We start from the raw sequence: 16,072 nt of genomic DNA on the forward strand, positions 1-16,072 counted from the left end.
AATGCACCTCAAGGCTTCATATTCAATTTTGGCTAAAGGGCACTTTAAATTACAAATTTAAGAAGGAAGTGTGCCACATTCCTCCAATATACCTACCCAAGGTAAGTAAAAAAACTCATGTGACCATCTTTCTACCTTTCCATGTGTTTTTTCAAGACTGGGATTGACCATATGACTATGACAGACAGACCTTCCTGCTCAGAACTTAGAAGTAGGAAAGGACTGAAAGGCATGTGAAAATTTCAACAGAACAGTGTTGTTAAATTCCTGGACATGGAAAGGATTGTTCAATTTTCTCTCAGCAAAACTGTAGTTGTACTCGAAAGTATTACAAAAAAACAAAGAAGGACACAGGTCTGGTGTAGTAAAAGCTGTTTTAATTAACACAATACAAACAATCACTTACATCAATGTTAATACTAAAGCACTTGTACCAGGGCAATCAGAGCCAGAGATGTAAAGATCATCAGCAGCAGCAGGAACAGTGGTGAAACCAGCAGTTATCTGTGGCTGTATGTTCCTAGCAGGACTTGCTTAACAGATGTAAACAGTCAGCATCCACAAGGGCTCCAATCTCATTGTTAGTAAGACCATGGGAGCGTTGGCCAAGAATGACAATTCATTTTGGAGCTTTGGCCCCTTTTTGATGCCTGATGGTAAGGCAGCAGGGCACTGCCTTAAATCGAATTAGCATGCAGGAATTATGACAGTGTAGGTAGGCTCAACAATATACATTTTAATAAAATTCCAATACAATCTTTTGTGCAACACGGAAAGCATTGACAGCCCCAGCTAGCTGCTGGGTTCACCACTGTTCCCGCTGCTGCTGATGATCTTTACATCCCTGGCTGCTGCTCTGATTGTCCTGGTACATTGTGAATACAACTAAATCAATAGCATGCTTTAAAGTGTTAGCAGCCATGTATACAATATTCAGTGAAAGAACAGCTTGCATTTCGATAAAAATGGGATGCTATTTTTCATTCATTATGTAATAAGTGCGTTTTTTTCCTTGGCTGAGCCCTTTTTGTTATACTCCTGCTGCAATTATGCTTCTATTTTTACTGCAGCCAGCACTGATCTTGTTGAGACACGACCAAAAAACACTACAGCGCTGAAACTGTGCCCATCCTATAAATGATAAAATATCATATACCAGTTTAAAAAAGAAGTATTCAAAGATACTTATTCCCGGAAGTATAGGAATAAAAATTTAAATTGGTAGAAACTAGCTGACACTGTGGTGCTGGCAAAGGCTGTTTTCATACAGTATGTGGGCTGGAATTCCAAAATCTACAAAATAGGAGGGAATGGAAGAAAGCATGGTGTAGCACAATTTATTAAGTACAATACCATTTAAAACAAATGGAACTCACAAGCGGGTGAGGGGGAGAGGGTGACAGTCCGCAGTGGATTATAATGAACTGGGAGCTGTATGGTAGTTTTTGGTGGAGAAGAAAGCCGGCTGTGGTGAGGAGCAAGATGAGCCTGCAGTTGGTGCAGGGAGACTGGCGTCAGGCTGCCCTGTGTGGCTGCGATGGTATATCCAGAAATCGGATGTCCACCCAAAGACAAGGTTTCCAGCTAGGTGTAGTGAGAGGAGCTGTCAGTCCAACTGCTGTGTGAGCCAATCGGGACATGTTTCGGAAGCGTAACAACGCCTCCAAAACAACCGGGCTGATGAAGGACGTGTGGTTAAGCTTGCAAAATGCGTCCCGATTGGCTCACATGGCGGTTGGACTGGCAGCTCCTCTCACTACTCCGAGCTGGACATATCGTCTTTGGGCGGACATCCGATTTCTGGATATACAATCACGGTCACACAGGGCAGCCTCCCTGCACCGACTCCAGGCTCATGTTGCTCCCCACCACAGCCGGCTTTCTTCTTCACCAAGAACTACCATACAGCTCCCAGTTCATTATAATCCACTGCGAACTGTCATCCTCTCTCTACCCCTCACCTGCTTGTGAGTTCCATTTGTTTTATATGGTATTTTACTTAGCATTGTTCTTGTTACTGATCTTTGTTCAGGATCACTAGTATACACATAAAAGGCCATCCTGTTTTATACTTTATATAGTATATTTATTCAATATGGATTAAAAACAAAATGTACCTGTTGCTTGAACCGAAGATATTTAAGACATACTGAGGCTCATTTACCAAATGTGAAGAGGCTTTTCACTTTGTGACAGAATTTGCACTTTGCAAAGGAATGTTTCCCCAGAGTTTAGTGAATGTGGTGAAGCTTTGCTGACTTCTACCCTCCACTTCAAACCAAACAGCCTATTTGCCTTTAGTAAATCAACCCCATAGAGATGAATACTCCTCTGTTAAACAGCTACCACTCCAGGCTTATTCATGTTCAATAAACAGTAAAACCTTTACAAGCTTATTACAGTGTGCTATATTTTCCACTAACCTTTATGATGGATTTGAAAATAATAATATTATTTAAAGAGACTGTTTTTTGTGAAAAATGGAAAAGCCATCAAATAAGTGCAAGGTCTCTAGCAGTGGGTGTTGGATCCTGTTTTAGGCCCCATTCACACAGGGAGGATCCGTTCAGTGGACTTCGCTACCTCAGCGGGGAACGCTCTATTGATCCCCGCTGGGTAGACGGATGACAGCTCCGTCTCTGTTCACTGTGCAGGGACAGACCTGTCAGAGCCCCGCTGTTCTCTATGGGAAGGTCAGATGAAAATGGACAGCATGTCCGTTTTCATCTGATCCCATCTGATCCGCTGGACGGATGGTGAAGGTATCGCCATCCGTCTGTTTTCAGCGGATCTTGACGGATCAGATGGCAGACGGGTGTCAGCAGACACATCTCCGCTGACATCTGCCTGCCCATACAAGTCAATAGGTGGCCCGCTCAGATCCGCCTGAAAAACAGACAGGCGGATCTTTGCAGGCCGAATGTCTGAAAGGGGCCTTAAAGCAACAATGGCACTCAGAACTTGTTACAATATCTAGCTACAATTTATATTACACTGTTCCAGCTTCAGGAACACGGCAACATGAAGGGTAAATTAAAGAAAGAGCACCTAAGCTCACAATTTATCATCTATTGATATAGTGGCTATTGGATGTTTATATGAACCTGCTTCCTGCAAAAGAAGTCTCTTAAACATTATCTGTCTCATTGCCTGTGTTCTACTGTATATTTCTGAGATAACGCTGCCTGAAGTATCCTGTATATTAAACTTCAAAGACTATTGGACACCTTGTGCTCCCCTGCGCTCCATGGTTCCTTCTGCTGACCTCTACGTTAATACTTCTCCCCTCAGATTCATACTTAACTACATCCAGTGGCCATGACCAGCCTCAATGTCTACTTACCCTAGTACAATCTCTTTTGTGCTGGGCACTTCTGAGCAGTAGGTCCCCATAGACTTCTATGGGATCATCTCACAACAGTCTTTTGCCTTAGTAGATAGCACCATAACAGTCTAGCGGTATCTACTCCCCAGGTGTGGTGGACCATGGCCACCTCATGAGAAGCAGTAGAGCAGGGTATTTTTATGCCGAGGTGGTGGTGGGGGAACTAAAATGATAAGTGAACTGTTTAAAAATGTATAATTAGGGCACCCTTAAATACAATGTATTTGGGGCCTGAAATGTAATCAAGCTCTCTGACTCAAACACATCTCATATTTCCAGATAGCTCTACAAGTCAATCAAATCTGGCTGAAGGGATGCGGGCAGATTTCAAAAAAATCACTGTCAACGAGTTGGATCAATTGGTTAGGATACTTATGCCAACTCATATTTACCTCTGATAGTGATACGACTCGGTTCTTCCGAAGGTTTTAGAAAAACTCTCAGCACAAGTACAGATGGGTGCAGTCTTCTAGCGGTTCGCTGCCCGCTGCATAATCTTAATATTAAAACAATGAATGGGAAGTCATTCTTCATCAAAAAAGCTTTGTATAAAAATGTATTAATCCTTCTGGTTCATATAGACTGCTAAATGTGTGCCTTCAAACACATTTCACTCTATCAAGAGCTTAATTAAGGAGCAGGTGAAGCAGCCTATGTACGTGAGGATTAATACATATTTTATACAAGGATTTTGCTATTTAGCTATTTTGTGCATTACTCTGATGTTAAGCCTAACAATTCGCTAGGTTGACTTTGGCAAACTCCACATCAAAACAACATACTGTATGTAATATACTAAGATATTTGTTTGTTTCTTTGGTTTTGAAAAGGTTCAACCCATTTACCAATATAACACATTTTACACACAGGTCAGTATAAGGAAAGACAGCAGCAGAAAAGATGTGGTCATGTGGTAGGCATGCAAGCGTAAAATATATCATGTGGTCACCAGATGAAATCATTTGCTCCTTATCTTATTTCAAGCAGTTGAACACTCATTCCTGTCTGCCACTCCCTTACTTATGGAAATGCACTGCGTGTGCACTGATATGAAGTTTGCCATCAAAAACATGTGTTAGCTCCTGCCTGATGAATCCTGCTCACTTCTGTGATCTTTGCAGGGGAGGGGGAAAAAGTGCTCCTAATGTAAAAAGCGGGCAAAAGCATTGGGGCCCGCTTTCTTGGGACTGGGGCCACCTGGCCCCTCTTTTAGGTAGCAAGGGGTTAAGGAGGCTTAGGTAAGAGTAGGCGGTACTGTCCCTTTAATTAGCCCAGATACAGGTGAGGACTATCCAATGGGAAACCATGGAAGGTTCTGGTTCCCAGGGAACGCTATTTAAAGGGCTGCAGAGGGTCTAGGGCATCCTCTGCAGTGGTCCAGGAAGAAGAAAGAAGAGCTCCCTCCCTCCCTTCCCATCACGGCATCTTATGTGGTAGGGTCACCCTGGAATCTGGGGGGGACATATTCAGTGTTGATACAGTGAAGCTGCCTGAGTTCCAAAAACTGGGCAGAGTTGATGTAATGATCTATGGTATTATAAAAGTGTTTCAGTTATATATGATTATGTAAATATGTTGTAAAACCAATAAAGTGCCTCAGCCATTTCTGCCAAATAAACAGTTTTTCTGGTGTTGGTTTGTGTGGTTGTATCTGGGGAATAGGTGGGGTGGGTGTGGCCTACAGTCCCATAAGAACATCATCCTTTATGGAAAAGTCAGTGGATCAAGTAGCCGTAAAAAGAGGATCTGCAAGACAGCAGATGATAATAATATTTAGTATTGTCATGCTTTATTTGCATTCTACAAATGTGTATGAATGAATAAATGAATGACTTGTATAGCGCTGCAAATGCGAACTGAATCACCTCAAGGCGTTTGATCCGAGCTGCGTTGATTCCTTCTTAAAAAAGGTGGGTCTTGAGTTTTTTCCTGAAGGCCCGATGGTTTCCTTCCAAGCGGATGTTCGTGGGTAGAGTGTTCCATAGCTGTGGTCCTTGGACTGCGAATCTTCGTTCTCCCCTTGATTTGGGGAGATGAGGAGGAGGTTTTGGTTGGTTGATCGGAGGTTGCGATTGGGAGTGTAGTGTTTTATTTTTTCGCATAAGTATTGAGGTGTTGCACAACAATCGCTGTAAAAATTGCATTGCATTTTCTATCACGATTTGGAATGATAGGTAGAAAGGTAAAATCATACAGATTCTGCCCACGATTCCTAATTGCCCAAATGTGAGTGGGGCCTTAGGAATCGCACAGGAATGCACACCCACAGGAATCCACTGTGTGTTCCTGTGCAATTCGCATGCAGTGCAGCTCTGTGCTAAGTGATCTCAGGCAATTTTTTTTGAATGATCTGAAATCACCTCGCACTGCACCAAAGTAGTGCATGCTCTACTTTTGGAAATTCACTGCAACAAGATCACACAGTACTTCTGTATCATGCAATCCAATGTAGGCAAACGTACAGTGTTTGCAACCTGCGTTTGGGATGTCATTAACATAATATTAACACCTGCTGCAGATCGCAACTACAGCGTGTTTTGACGTAGTTCAGGAAAAAGTGCACAGAATCCTGGTTTTCCGCACCACTTTCCTTAGAGAAGGAATAACTTCTCAATTGAAAAGCAGCTTTATACATTCTTAACTGCTTGTTAAGAATGTGTAACTATTTTAACGTCCATAGTCTGGGCACTCACTGGTGAACTTTAAAGTGGAGTTCCATCCAAACGTGGAACTTCCGCTTTAACCACTTCAGCCCCGGAAGGATTTACCCCCTTCCTGACCAGAGCACTTTTTGCGATTTGGCACTGCGTTGTTTTAACTGACAATTGGGCATACGTACAACGTGGCTCCCAAACAAAATTGACATCCTTTTTTTGCCACAAATAGAGCTTTCTTTTGGTGGCATTTGATCACCTCTGCAGTTTTTATTTTTTTGCGCTATAAACAAAAAAAGAGCGCCAATTTTGAAAAAAACACATTATTTTTTTACTTTTTGCTATAATAAAAAAAAAAAAAAAAAACATGTTTTTTCCTCAGTTTAGGCCAATACGTATTCTTCTACATATTTTTGGTAAACAAAATTGCAATAAGCGTTTATTGATTGGTTTGTACAAAAGTTATAGCGTCTACAAAATAGGGGATAGTTTTATGGCATTTTTATTAATATTTTTTTTTTTTTTACTAGTAATGGCGGCGATCAGCGATTTTTATCATGACTGAGACATTATTGCGGACACATTGGACAATTTTGGCACATTTTTGGGACCATTGGCATTAATACAGTGATAAATGCTATAAAATTGCATTGATTACTGTAAAAATGTCACTGGCAGTGAAGGGGTTAACCACTAGGGGGCGGGGAGGGGTTAAGTGTGTCCTGGGCAGTAATTCTAACTGTCTGGGGGATGGGCTAGCAGTGACACGACACTGATAGCTGCTCCTGATGACATGGAGCAGACGATCAGTGTCCTGTCACTAGGCACAACAGGGAGATGCTGTTTACATCGGCATCTCCCCGTTCTTCAGCTCCGTGATATGATCGCGGGTATCCCATCGGCGATTGAGTCTGAGGGTCCCACAGGCATGGTCACAGAGATCACAGCAGGCGCGCGCATGGCAGGAAATTCAAAGTAACCTACTTTGCCCAGTCGTGCCATTCTGCCGACGTATATGTGCTGACAACGGTTGGCAAGAGGTTAAGCACTCCTCACCCCCTTACATGCCACATTTGGCATGCAATTTTTTTTGGGGGGGGATTGGTTGCTTAGTTTTGAAGTGGACTTCCTGTCCCACTTCCTGGTTCCGCCTAATGGCCTCCTAGGCGACTCCTCATCCTCTCCCCCTAGGCGGCCCCTCCCTCTAGGCAATCTTATGGGACATGTGACAGGTCCCAGAACATTGCCTGTCCACTGGGAGAGCACAGCGTGACTCGCCCATGCGCAGTGTGAGCCCGGCCGTGAAGCCGCAAGCTGTCATGGTTCATGGCCAGGTGCCCACAGTATCAATGGAGGTCGCGAGAAGAGGCGGGGACAGGGAGAGGGGCTCCGTGCGGCCGCATCACTGGACCGTCGAACACGTATGTGTCTGTTTATTAAAAGTCAGCAGCTAAAAAATTTGGTTCAAGACCTGCACAAACACATTTTTTTTCTCTGTTCTGTAGTGTAGAAGGGTATAATCCGCAGTGGCTATGTCTTTTATTACCAATGGCTGTCGGAGCTGCCCAAAAGAGAAAGCGCCTTCAAATCCTCCATAGAACTCTATGGCAAAGCTCACTTGAAGCTCGTTTGAAGCACCTGCACCTTTTGAAAGGCTTTAATTCAGCTTGTTTTGGAGAAATTGCAGGTATGAGCCACACACACACAGGGTATCTGCCAAGCTTCAACAAAGATTCAAAAGAGCATCACCGAAGCATCACTAAAGCTTCACAGAAGCATCACCAAAGCTTCATCGCTTCTTCCCGACGGACTTTCAGTGGAGGTCTGACAGACTTTCTGAACGAACAGACTTGGACACACACAGCTGAACTAAGTCCATTTGAAAGTCTGTTCATTTTGAACGTGATGACGTAAACGAGACTAAACAAGGAAGTTCAATAGCCAGTTGCCAAAAGCTGCCCTTGCATCGTATTTTGGTCCGTCGGACTAGCACACAGACAAATGGTTTTCCCGATTTTTTGTCTGTCGGATAGATTTGAAACATGGTTTATTTCTAGGTCCGTCAGACTTTTGGGAAAAAGAAGTCAGCTGGAGCCCACACATTGGTCCGCCGGACCAAGTCTGCTGGAAAGTCCAATCGTGTGAAAGAACTGGTATATATTGCCCCATGGGATTTTGTGGGTAGAAGAGTTTGGCAGGATTCAAAAAGTATATAATAATATATTTACAACGTATATATAAAAATATGAAAAAAGTTTATTGAAGTACTTAATACATATAGAAAGAAATATAACATATCTAAAAAGACATTTAGCAAAAAAATAGAACACATAATATATGAGCTACTGATTGTTGAAACACGCAAATATACCCGAAAAAAGTCAGGTGTAGATAGTGATTACAACAGATCCCTACATGTCAACACTGAAGAAATGGCTGCACTCCAAGATCCATCAAAATTCTTGTTTAATAAAGAACATCCCAAGTGTTACAGACAGTACAAATGGTAGACGCGTTTCACACACTAACAGGTGCGCTTATTCATTACCAATGAATACCAATGAGTAATGAATAAGCGCACCTGTTAGTGTGTGAAACGCGTCTACCATTTGTACTGTCTGTAACACTTGGGATGTTCTTTATTAAACAAGAATTTTGATGGATCTTGGAGTGCAGCCATTTCTTCAGTGTTGATCGTATGCGGAGGCGAGCCGAGGCGGGCACCTGATATCATGATGATATCATTAGGCTTCCTGCCTCAACTGGAGCAGCGAGTTCTTTTGTTTAGATCCCAACATGTTTCGGAAAATAAAACTTCAAGGCTAAATTGATGGGGTATCCATATCCTTCCTCAGGGGTTAGAAAGTAGCATGCTGATATTGTTAAATCATGGATTTCTTTTAAATATTTTCTAGCACAGATGGAATAGACGGTCCCTCACACTTCAGGTGTTGCTGAATCATATAGCACACACAAGGCACTAAAGGCAGCCAAAAAACAGACAAAAGCCTGCTGTGCTTTCTAAGCCCTTGTACACATGGTCGGACATTCCGACAGCAAAATCCATCGGATTTTTCCGATGGATTTTGTCCAAAACTGGTGTTGCATATACATGGTCGGACAAAGTTGTCGGAAAATCCGATCGTTCGTAACGTGATGACGTTATTTAGTTACGACGGGACTACGTTCAGGTTAGTAGCCAATAGCTTTGGTCTAGGAAATTGATCTGAGCATGCATGGCACTTTGTCCGATCGGAATTCTCTACAAACGATCGGACAAAGTCCGATCGGATCATGTTGTCGGAAATTTTTTATATCCAGCTCTCAAACTTTGTTGGTCGGACATTCCGACGGAAAAAGTCAGATGAAGCCCACACACGGTCGGATTATCTGACAACACGGTCTGATCGGACATTCTCCGTCGGAATGTCCGACCGTGTGTACAAGGACTTAGATAGATGAGCCAGATATAAGAAAAATGTGCAATGCTTGAGCAAAAATTCTCCCAAAAAGAGCAGCAGCAAAACAAGGCATACAGGAAATGTCAACGCGGGCCAAGAATGATTGCCTTAACACCTGAACATTCTATTCAGGTATCTGGAAACCAAGCTGGTATCCTGGCTGTGCAGCGAAAGTCTGATCGTGTGTACGTGGCATTAGTCTTAAATTGCGATGAGCTTGTCAAGACCAATTCAGTGAAGAGCAGAATCTGACTCTACTGACTATATTGTCAAATGTACCCACTACTAAAGAAAAATAATACAACCCATTGACTGTGTTTACCTTAAAAAATTTAATTATAGCACTTTTCATTTGCCCATATAATTGTAAGATTTTTCCACAACAGAAATCAAGGACAACATAGCTGGACTGATTTACTTAAAGACTTAGAAAACGTCAGGCCGCGTACACACGCGGGGACTGTCTGCCGAAACTAAGTTCGTCAAACAGTCCGCTCAAACTTTTGAATGAACGAACACGCCCACACACGGCACTTTTTGAGCGGACAAATACGGCAAACTTTGTTCGTCGTACTAAGTCCGCGCAACTTTTGAAATGAACGGACTCGCCCACACACGAGGCAACAGTCCGCTCATTTCGAGCGCGTGTGCAGGTAGGCGGGGCCCGCGACGGAGACGTCGCGGGCTCCGCCGCCTGGAATGTACTTAAAGGGGAACCCCAACGCCGAAAAAAATCGGCGTGGGGGTCCCCCCAAAGTCCACAACAGACCCTTGTCCGAGCACGCTACCCGGCCGGCCAGGAAAGGGGGGCGAGCGAGCGCGCCCCCCCTCCCGAGCCGTACCAGGCCGCGTGCCCTCAACATGGGGGGTGCCTTGGGGAAGGGGGGGCCGCGCGGCCCCCCCACCCCAAAGCACCTTGTCCCCATGTTGATGAGGACAAGGGCCTCTTCCCGACAACCCTGGCCGTTGGTTGTCGGGGTCTGCGGGCGGGGGGCTTATCGGAATCCGGGAGCCCCCTTTAATAAGGGGGCCCCCAGATACCGGCCCCCCACCCTATGAGAATGAGTATGGGGTACAATGTACCCCTACCCATTCACCTGTAAAATAAAAGTACCCAAAAAAAAACCACAACACACGAGATAAAATATTTTATTGCACAGCTCCGGGGGTCTTCCGTCTTCGGGGGTCTTCTCGCCGGACTCCTCCGCTATCTTCTTGTAGCTCTTTTGCTAGCGGAGGAGTCCGGCTTTCTTCCTCCCCGCCGCCGGCCTCTTCTCCCGACTTCGGGGGTCTTGTCCCCCTCTTCGGTTCTTCTGCCGGGCCACCGCGCCTTCTTATAGCTCTTTTGCAGGCGGTGGCCCGGTCTTCTGTCGCCGCCGCCTTCCGTTCTTCTGCCGACCCACCGCGCCTTCTTATAGCTCTTTTAGAGGCGGTGGCCCGGTCTTCTGTCGCCGCTGTCGCCTTCCGGTCGCCTTCCGTTCTTAACCAAATCGTTCGTTTATTAATATTAAGATCTACTCACATTTTACATTAAAAGCATATGCGTATGGAAAAAACTCAGCCGTTCGTCTCAAACGAGTGCACACAACGCATACGCATATGCTTTTAATGTAAAATGTGAGTAGATCTTAATATTAATAAACGAACGATTTGGTTAAGAACGTATTACACTATGGATATGTCTTTCCTTATATAATTAACGTTGGATACCATACGGACGGAATAACGAAGCTTCACCCAGTGCACCAGCAGCAGCCAGAGAGCGACACAGTGGCTTACATTGTGAAGGTCCATCCAGCCCCACAGGGGCACTAACTCTGGTGAGAGCATTCACATACTATAGCACTGAGTGGCGCACCGGGGATGAAGTTCTCTAATTGAAAACCCGCACTATTTGCACGAGTGAATCAAATATTCCCTATTGACTTTATGTACCAATTACAACAATAATCTGAAGAGGCAGTATTACTAAGCCAAATATTAACTTTGGACTTACATTGGACATAGATGCGTCTTCATGCGATTATTGGTTGAAAATATTTCAGACCCCTGGTTGTTCTGATCCTTAGTTGTTGTTTATTTGCACATTTTGCGTCTTCATGCGATTTTTTGGTTGAATTATTTCTGATCCCTGGTTGTTCTGACCTTTAGTTGCTTTTTTGCACATGTTTGCACAATCAGTTCTGAACTAGCACATTGTTGAATACTAACAATATTTCCACCATTTTGCACACTTAAATGAATGTTTACATGGTTTTAGTACCCATCCATAGTAGGTTGATACGCATATGATAATTTAATACCCATTTTGGTTTTAATTATAATGGAACATGAATGTTGACTCCACATTAATCACACACAATTTTCTTTGGATAAAACTGTTTTAGGAAATCTCTGCACGTTATCACCAACAGTTTTTTTCTTTTTATATAAAAAATAAACACCAGGTTTTGATGATAAGTTAACTCATCACATCACTGATAGGGTTTAGCGCCATAACCTTTTTATTTTACACTTCTCATTTCCCTCTCCTCCCCAATAAGGAAGTGAGGGTTTCAGGCACAGGCAGCTCTAACCCAGTATATTTCCTTTTCTCTCTTCATTTTTCTAATTTTATTTCACATATTTCTATCACATTGGAGATCTGATTTTTCCATAGCGCGACTTTATTTATTCATTTACCATGTGACATATACCATGTGACACCGCCCCATTGTCACTATATAAGTGGCCGCACAGCGCGGCTCTGGCATTCCGGCCGGAGAGAGCGACGTGTCAACATCTCCTGGAGAAGAAGAAGAACGGAAGGCGACCGGAAGGCGACAGCGGCGACAGAAGACCGGGCCACCGCCTCTAAAAGAGCTATAAGAAGGCGCGGTGGCCTGGCAGAAGAACGGAAGGCGGCGGCGACAGAAGACCGGGCCACCGCCTGCAAAAGAGCTATAAGAAGGCGCGGTGGCCCGGCAGAAGAACCGAAGAGGGGGACAAGACCCCCGAAGTCGGGAGAAGAGGCCGGCGGCGGGGAGGAAGAAAGCCGGACTCCTCCGCTAGCAAAAGAGCTACAAGAAGATAGCGGAGGAGTCCGGCGAGAAGACCCCCGAAGACGGAAGACCCCCGGAGCTGTGCAATAAAATATTTTATCTTGTGTGTTGTGTTTTTTTTTTGGGTACTTTTATTTTACAGGTGAATGGGTAGGGGTACATTGTACCCCATACTCATTCACATAGGGTGGGGGGCCGGTATCCGGGGGCCCCCTTATTAAAGGGGGCTCCCGGATTCCGATAAGCCCCCCGCCTGCAGACCCCGACAACCAACGGCCAGGGTTGTCGGGAAGAGGCCCTTGTCCTCATCAACATGGGGACAAGGTGCTTTGGGGTGGGGGGGCCGCGCGGCCCCCCCTTCCCCAAGGCACCCCCCATGTTGAGGGCACGCGGCCTGGTACAGCTCGGGAGGGGGGGAGCGCTCGCCCCCCTTTCCTGGCCGGCCGGGTAGCGTGCTCGGACAAGGGTCTGTTGTGGACTTTGGGGGGACCCCCACGCCGATTTTTTTCGGCGTTGGGGTTCCCCTTTAAGTCCATACCAGGCGGCGGGGCCCGCGACGTCTCCTTCGCGGGCCCCGCCTACCTGGAGACGCGCTCGAAATGAGCGGACTTTCCTCCGAGCGGGAACAGTTTGCTCATTTCGAAAGTGGCCTACACACGGGCGGACTGTCCGCTCAAACCAAGTTTCAGCGGACAGTTTTTCGGAATTTCCGAAAAACTTTGTTCGTCAAACTGTCCGCTGAAACTGTCCGCTGAAGCCCCACACACGAGCGGACTGTCCGCTGAAACACTGTTCAGCGGACAAAGTTGAGCGAACAGTCCGCCCGTGTGTACGCGGCCTCACAGAATAAATTGTGTGAATATTGACTTAAATTATCCAAACATGAACAGATGAAATAGGTTAACAGGAATTTGCTTTTCACATGACTGGATAATTGAAGTTAGAGTCCATTCACACAGGGGCAACACGACTTCCAGTGAGACTTTGGGAGGCAACTTGGACACGACTTGAGTGTGAATCACAGCTCAACTTGAGGCAACTTACAAGGAAACTTGAAGTTGCCTCCAGGAGAGGGGACCTTGCCAGTGGCCAATCACATAATAATCAGCTCTGTGGGATGGAGGGGTTTGCCTAGAAAACTATTTTTACTTCCTGGAAAGTTGCTTCAGTTAAGACAGGGGATCAGACTTGGAGGCAACTTCCATTGAAATGAATGGGTACAAGTTGCCAGAAGTCGGAAACAAGTAGTATAGGATCCTTTTCTGAAGTCGGAGCGACTTCAGTAGTGTACATTAAGATGGCTCTCATTCACTTACACTGATTTTATCATGTTGCGCGACTTGAGGCAACTTGGGACGACTTCAAGTTGGATTCAAAGTTTCCCCTGTTTGAATGGACTCTTAATATTCACACAAGTTGTTAGAAGATTCACAGCCTCTTTACAAAATGAGTCTTAGTGAATTAAACCTTTATTTCATGTACACTGCTAGGTCTATAGCATTTATCAAGAGTCACAGTTTTCTGGTCCATATCCCAGTGTAGGGACATCTTATTACTGCAAAAAAAAAATAAAAATCTGGGACCTACAAGTGTTAAGAATTAGAACATAACACCAGCTGAGTGAATTTTCTGTTGAAGGAGAGATAAAAAGTAATTGCTGGAGTTGAGCTATATAAGAAAAATAACATTCTGTGAAATAATAAATGTCACTTGTGGATAATTCAGAACAGAAACAGATTGGCAGTGAAATCTGAGGTATACCCTGCAGCATTACTTATAGAGCTCTGCTATAAACGTACAGGCTACATGGAAAACATTATGTGCTTTATATTGTGAATAATCTATTTTTATTACAGAGAAACAACAATGTATTCTCAATTACTGGGCCTTAAAATACATCATCTGACATGCACATTTCATTATTTCTTCCTATGCTTCATAGAAAACTAGGGAATAATTACCAATCTGGTCTTGGTGATTTTATTTCACCCCTTGTATTTTGTGCACATCAAATTCACGTTATAGGTTCTTTGAGCTCTGATCAAACACACACCCATATAGCCGGGTCAAGAGTTTTTCAACTTGAGCTGAACTCTGGAACAGATTGGCTTTTCTACAGATTAATGGTATAGCTTTGCCCTGATTACCAAGGAGGTTTGCTATGGAAACAGTGATGTCTTCATATGGCATGACATACTCAGTAAAACCACATTATTTGTAATTTTCACAGATCCAGCCATGTGGTCTATACTGAAAAGAGTTTTTAATTTGCGTCCTGCTGGAAAACACGGTTTGGAGGTCTCCTTACCCCAAAAGTTGCTTTTGCTCCTGTGCAACATTCACAGCTTGTCGACAGGCTGCGAGTTCCTCAGCCAGGATAAGAAGTTCCTTTTCTTTTGCATTCAGTTGCATTTCTGCTATCTGCAAGCTAAGAAAAAAAGTAATTAAAAAAACTCTTAACACACATGGAACAGAGGTTATAAGATCTGTAGACTTTATTATTATGTATTTATTATTATGTAGGTTATCTGTAGACTTTTTATTAATGCAATTTAGAAATATATTTATTTTCTGGGAAATGATATGGCGAACGAAGTAGTAAGATTGTCAAACTTATCCATTACAGTGTAAGAAGTAAAACATGCAAAAAAGTAGCACATGCTACATTCTTCCAAAATCTAACTTGAAGTGGTTAGACTTGTATAGTGAATTTTGATTGGTTATAGTGAGTTGCTATAAAATTACATAGTTACATAGTAGCTGAGGTTAAAAAAAGACACAAGTCCATCAAGTCCAACCTATGTGTGTGATTATATGTTAGTATTACATTGTATATCCCTGTATGTTGCTTATCTAATAGTTTTTTTAAACTATTGATGCTCCCCGCTGAAACCACCGCCTGTGGAAGGGAATTCCACATCCTTGCCGCTCTTACAGTAAAGAACCCTCTACGTAGTTTAAGGTTAAACCTCTTTTCTTCTAAATTTAATGAGTTGCCACATGTCTTATTAAACTCCCGCCTGCGAAAAAGTTGTATCCCTTTTGTGGGGTCACCAGTATGGTATTTGTAAATCAATATCATATCCCCTCTCAAGCGTCTCTTCTCCAGAGAAGTTCAGTGCTCGCAACCTTTCTTCATAACTAATGTCCTCCAGACCCTTTATTAGCTTTGTTGCCCTTCTTTGTACTCGCTCCATTTCCAACACATCCTTCCTGAGGACTGGTGCCCAGAACTGGACAGCATACTCCAGGTAAGGACAGACCAGAGTCTTGTAGAGTGGGGAGAATTATCGCTTCATCTCTGGAGTTAATCCCCTTTTTAATGCCTGCCAATATTCTGTTTGCTTTTTTAGAAGCAGCCTGGCATTGCACTAACACTTTGACCTTTGCCTTTTAAACTAATCATTCATTAAAGTGACACAAAACAATATCCTTATTCTACAAAAAATAATCCATACAAGTCCACTACTTAAAGCCCAGGACCCTCCATTCAGTATTCTCATCAGCAATATATAGCAATCTTATGACTTC

General features: G+C 43.8%; 1 protein-coding gene across 1 annotated transcript in view; it reads right to left on the reverse strand.

The window, feature by feature from the left end:
* Positions 1 to 16,072, reverse strand: part of LEKR1 (leucine, glutamate and lysine rich 1) — a 265,838-nt gene that overhangs the window by 133,201 nt on the left and 116,565 nt on the right. The window contains exon 4 of the mRNA XM_077488100.1: positions 14,850 to 14,969. Within this exon, the coding sequence (XP_077344226.1) occupies positions 14,850 to 14,969 (120 nt within the window). The remainder of the gene's footprint in view (positions 1 to 14,849; positions 14,970 to 16,072) is intronic.

The sequence above is a fragment of the Lithobates pipiens genome, unplaced genomic scaffold (assembly GCF_037356315.1).
Source record: "Lithobates pipiens isolate NorthernLeopardFrog02 unplaced genomic scaffold, aLitPip1_a1.2 Scaffold_18, whole genome shotgun sequence".
NCBI classification, from domain to species: Eukaryota; Metazoa; Chordata; class Amphibia; order Anura; family Ranidae; genus Lithobates; species Lithobates pipiens.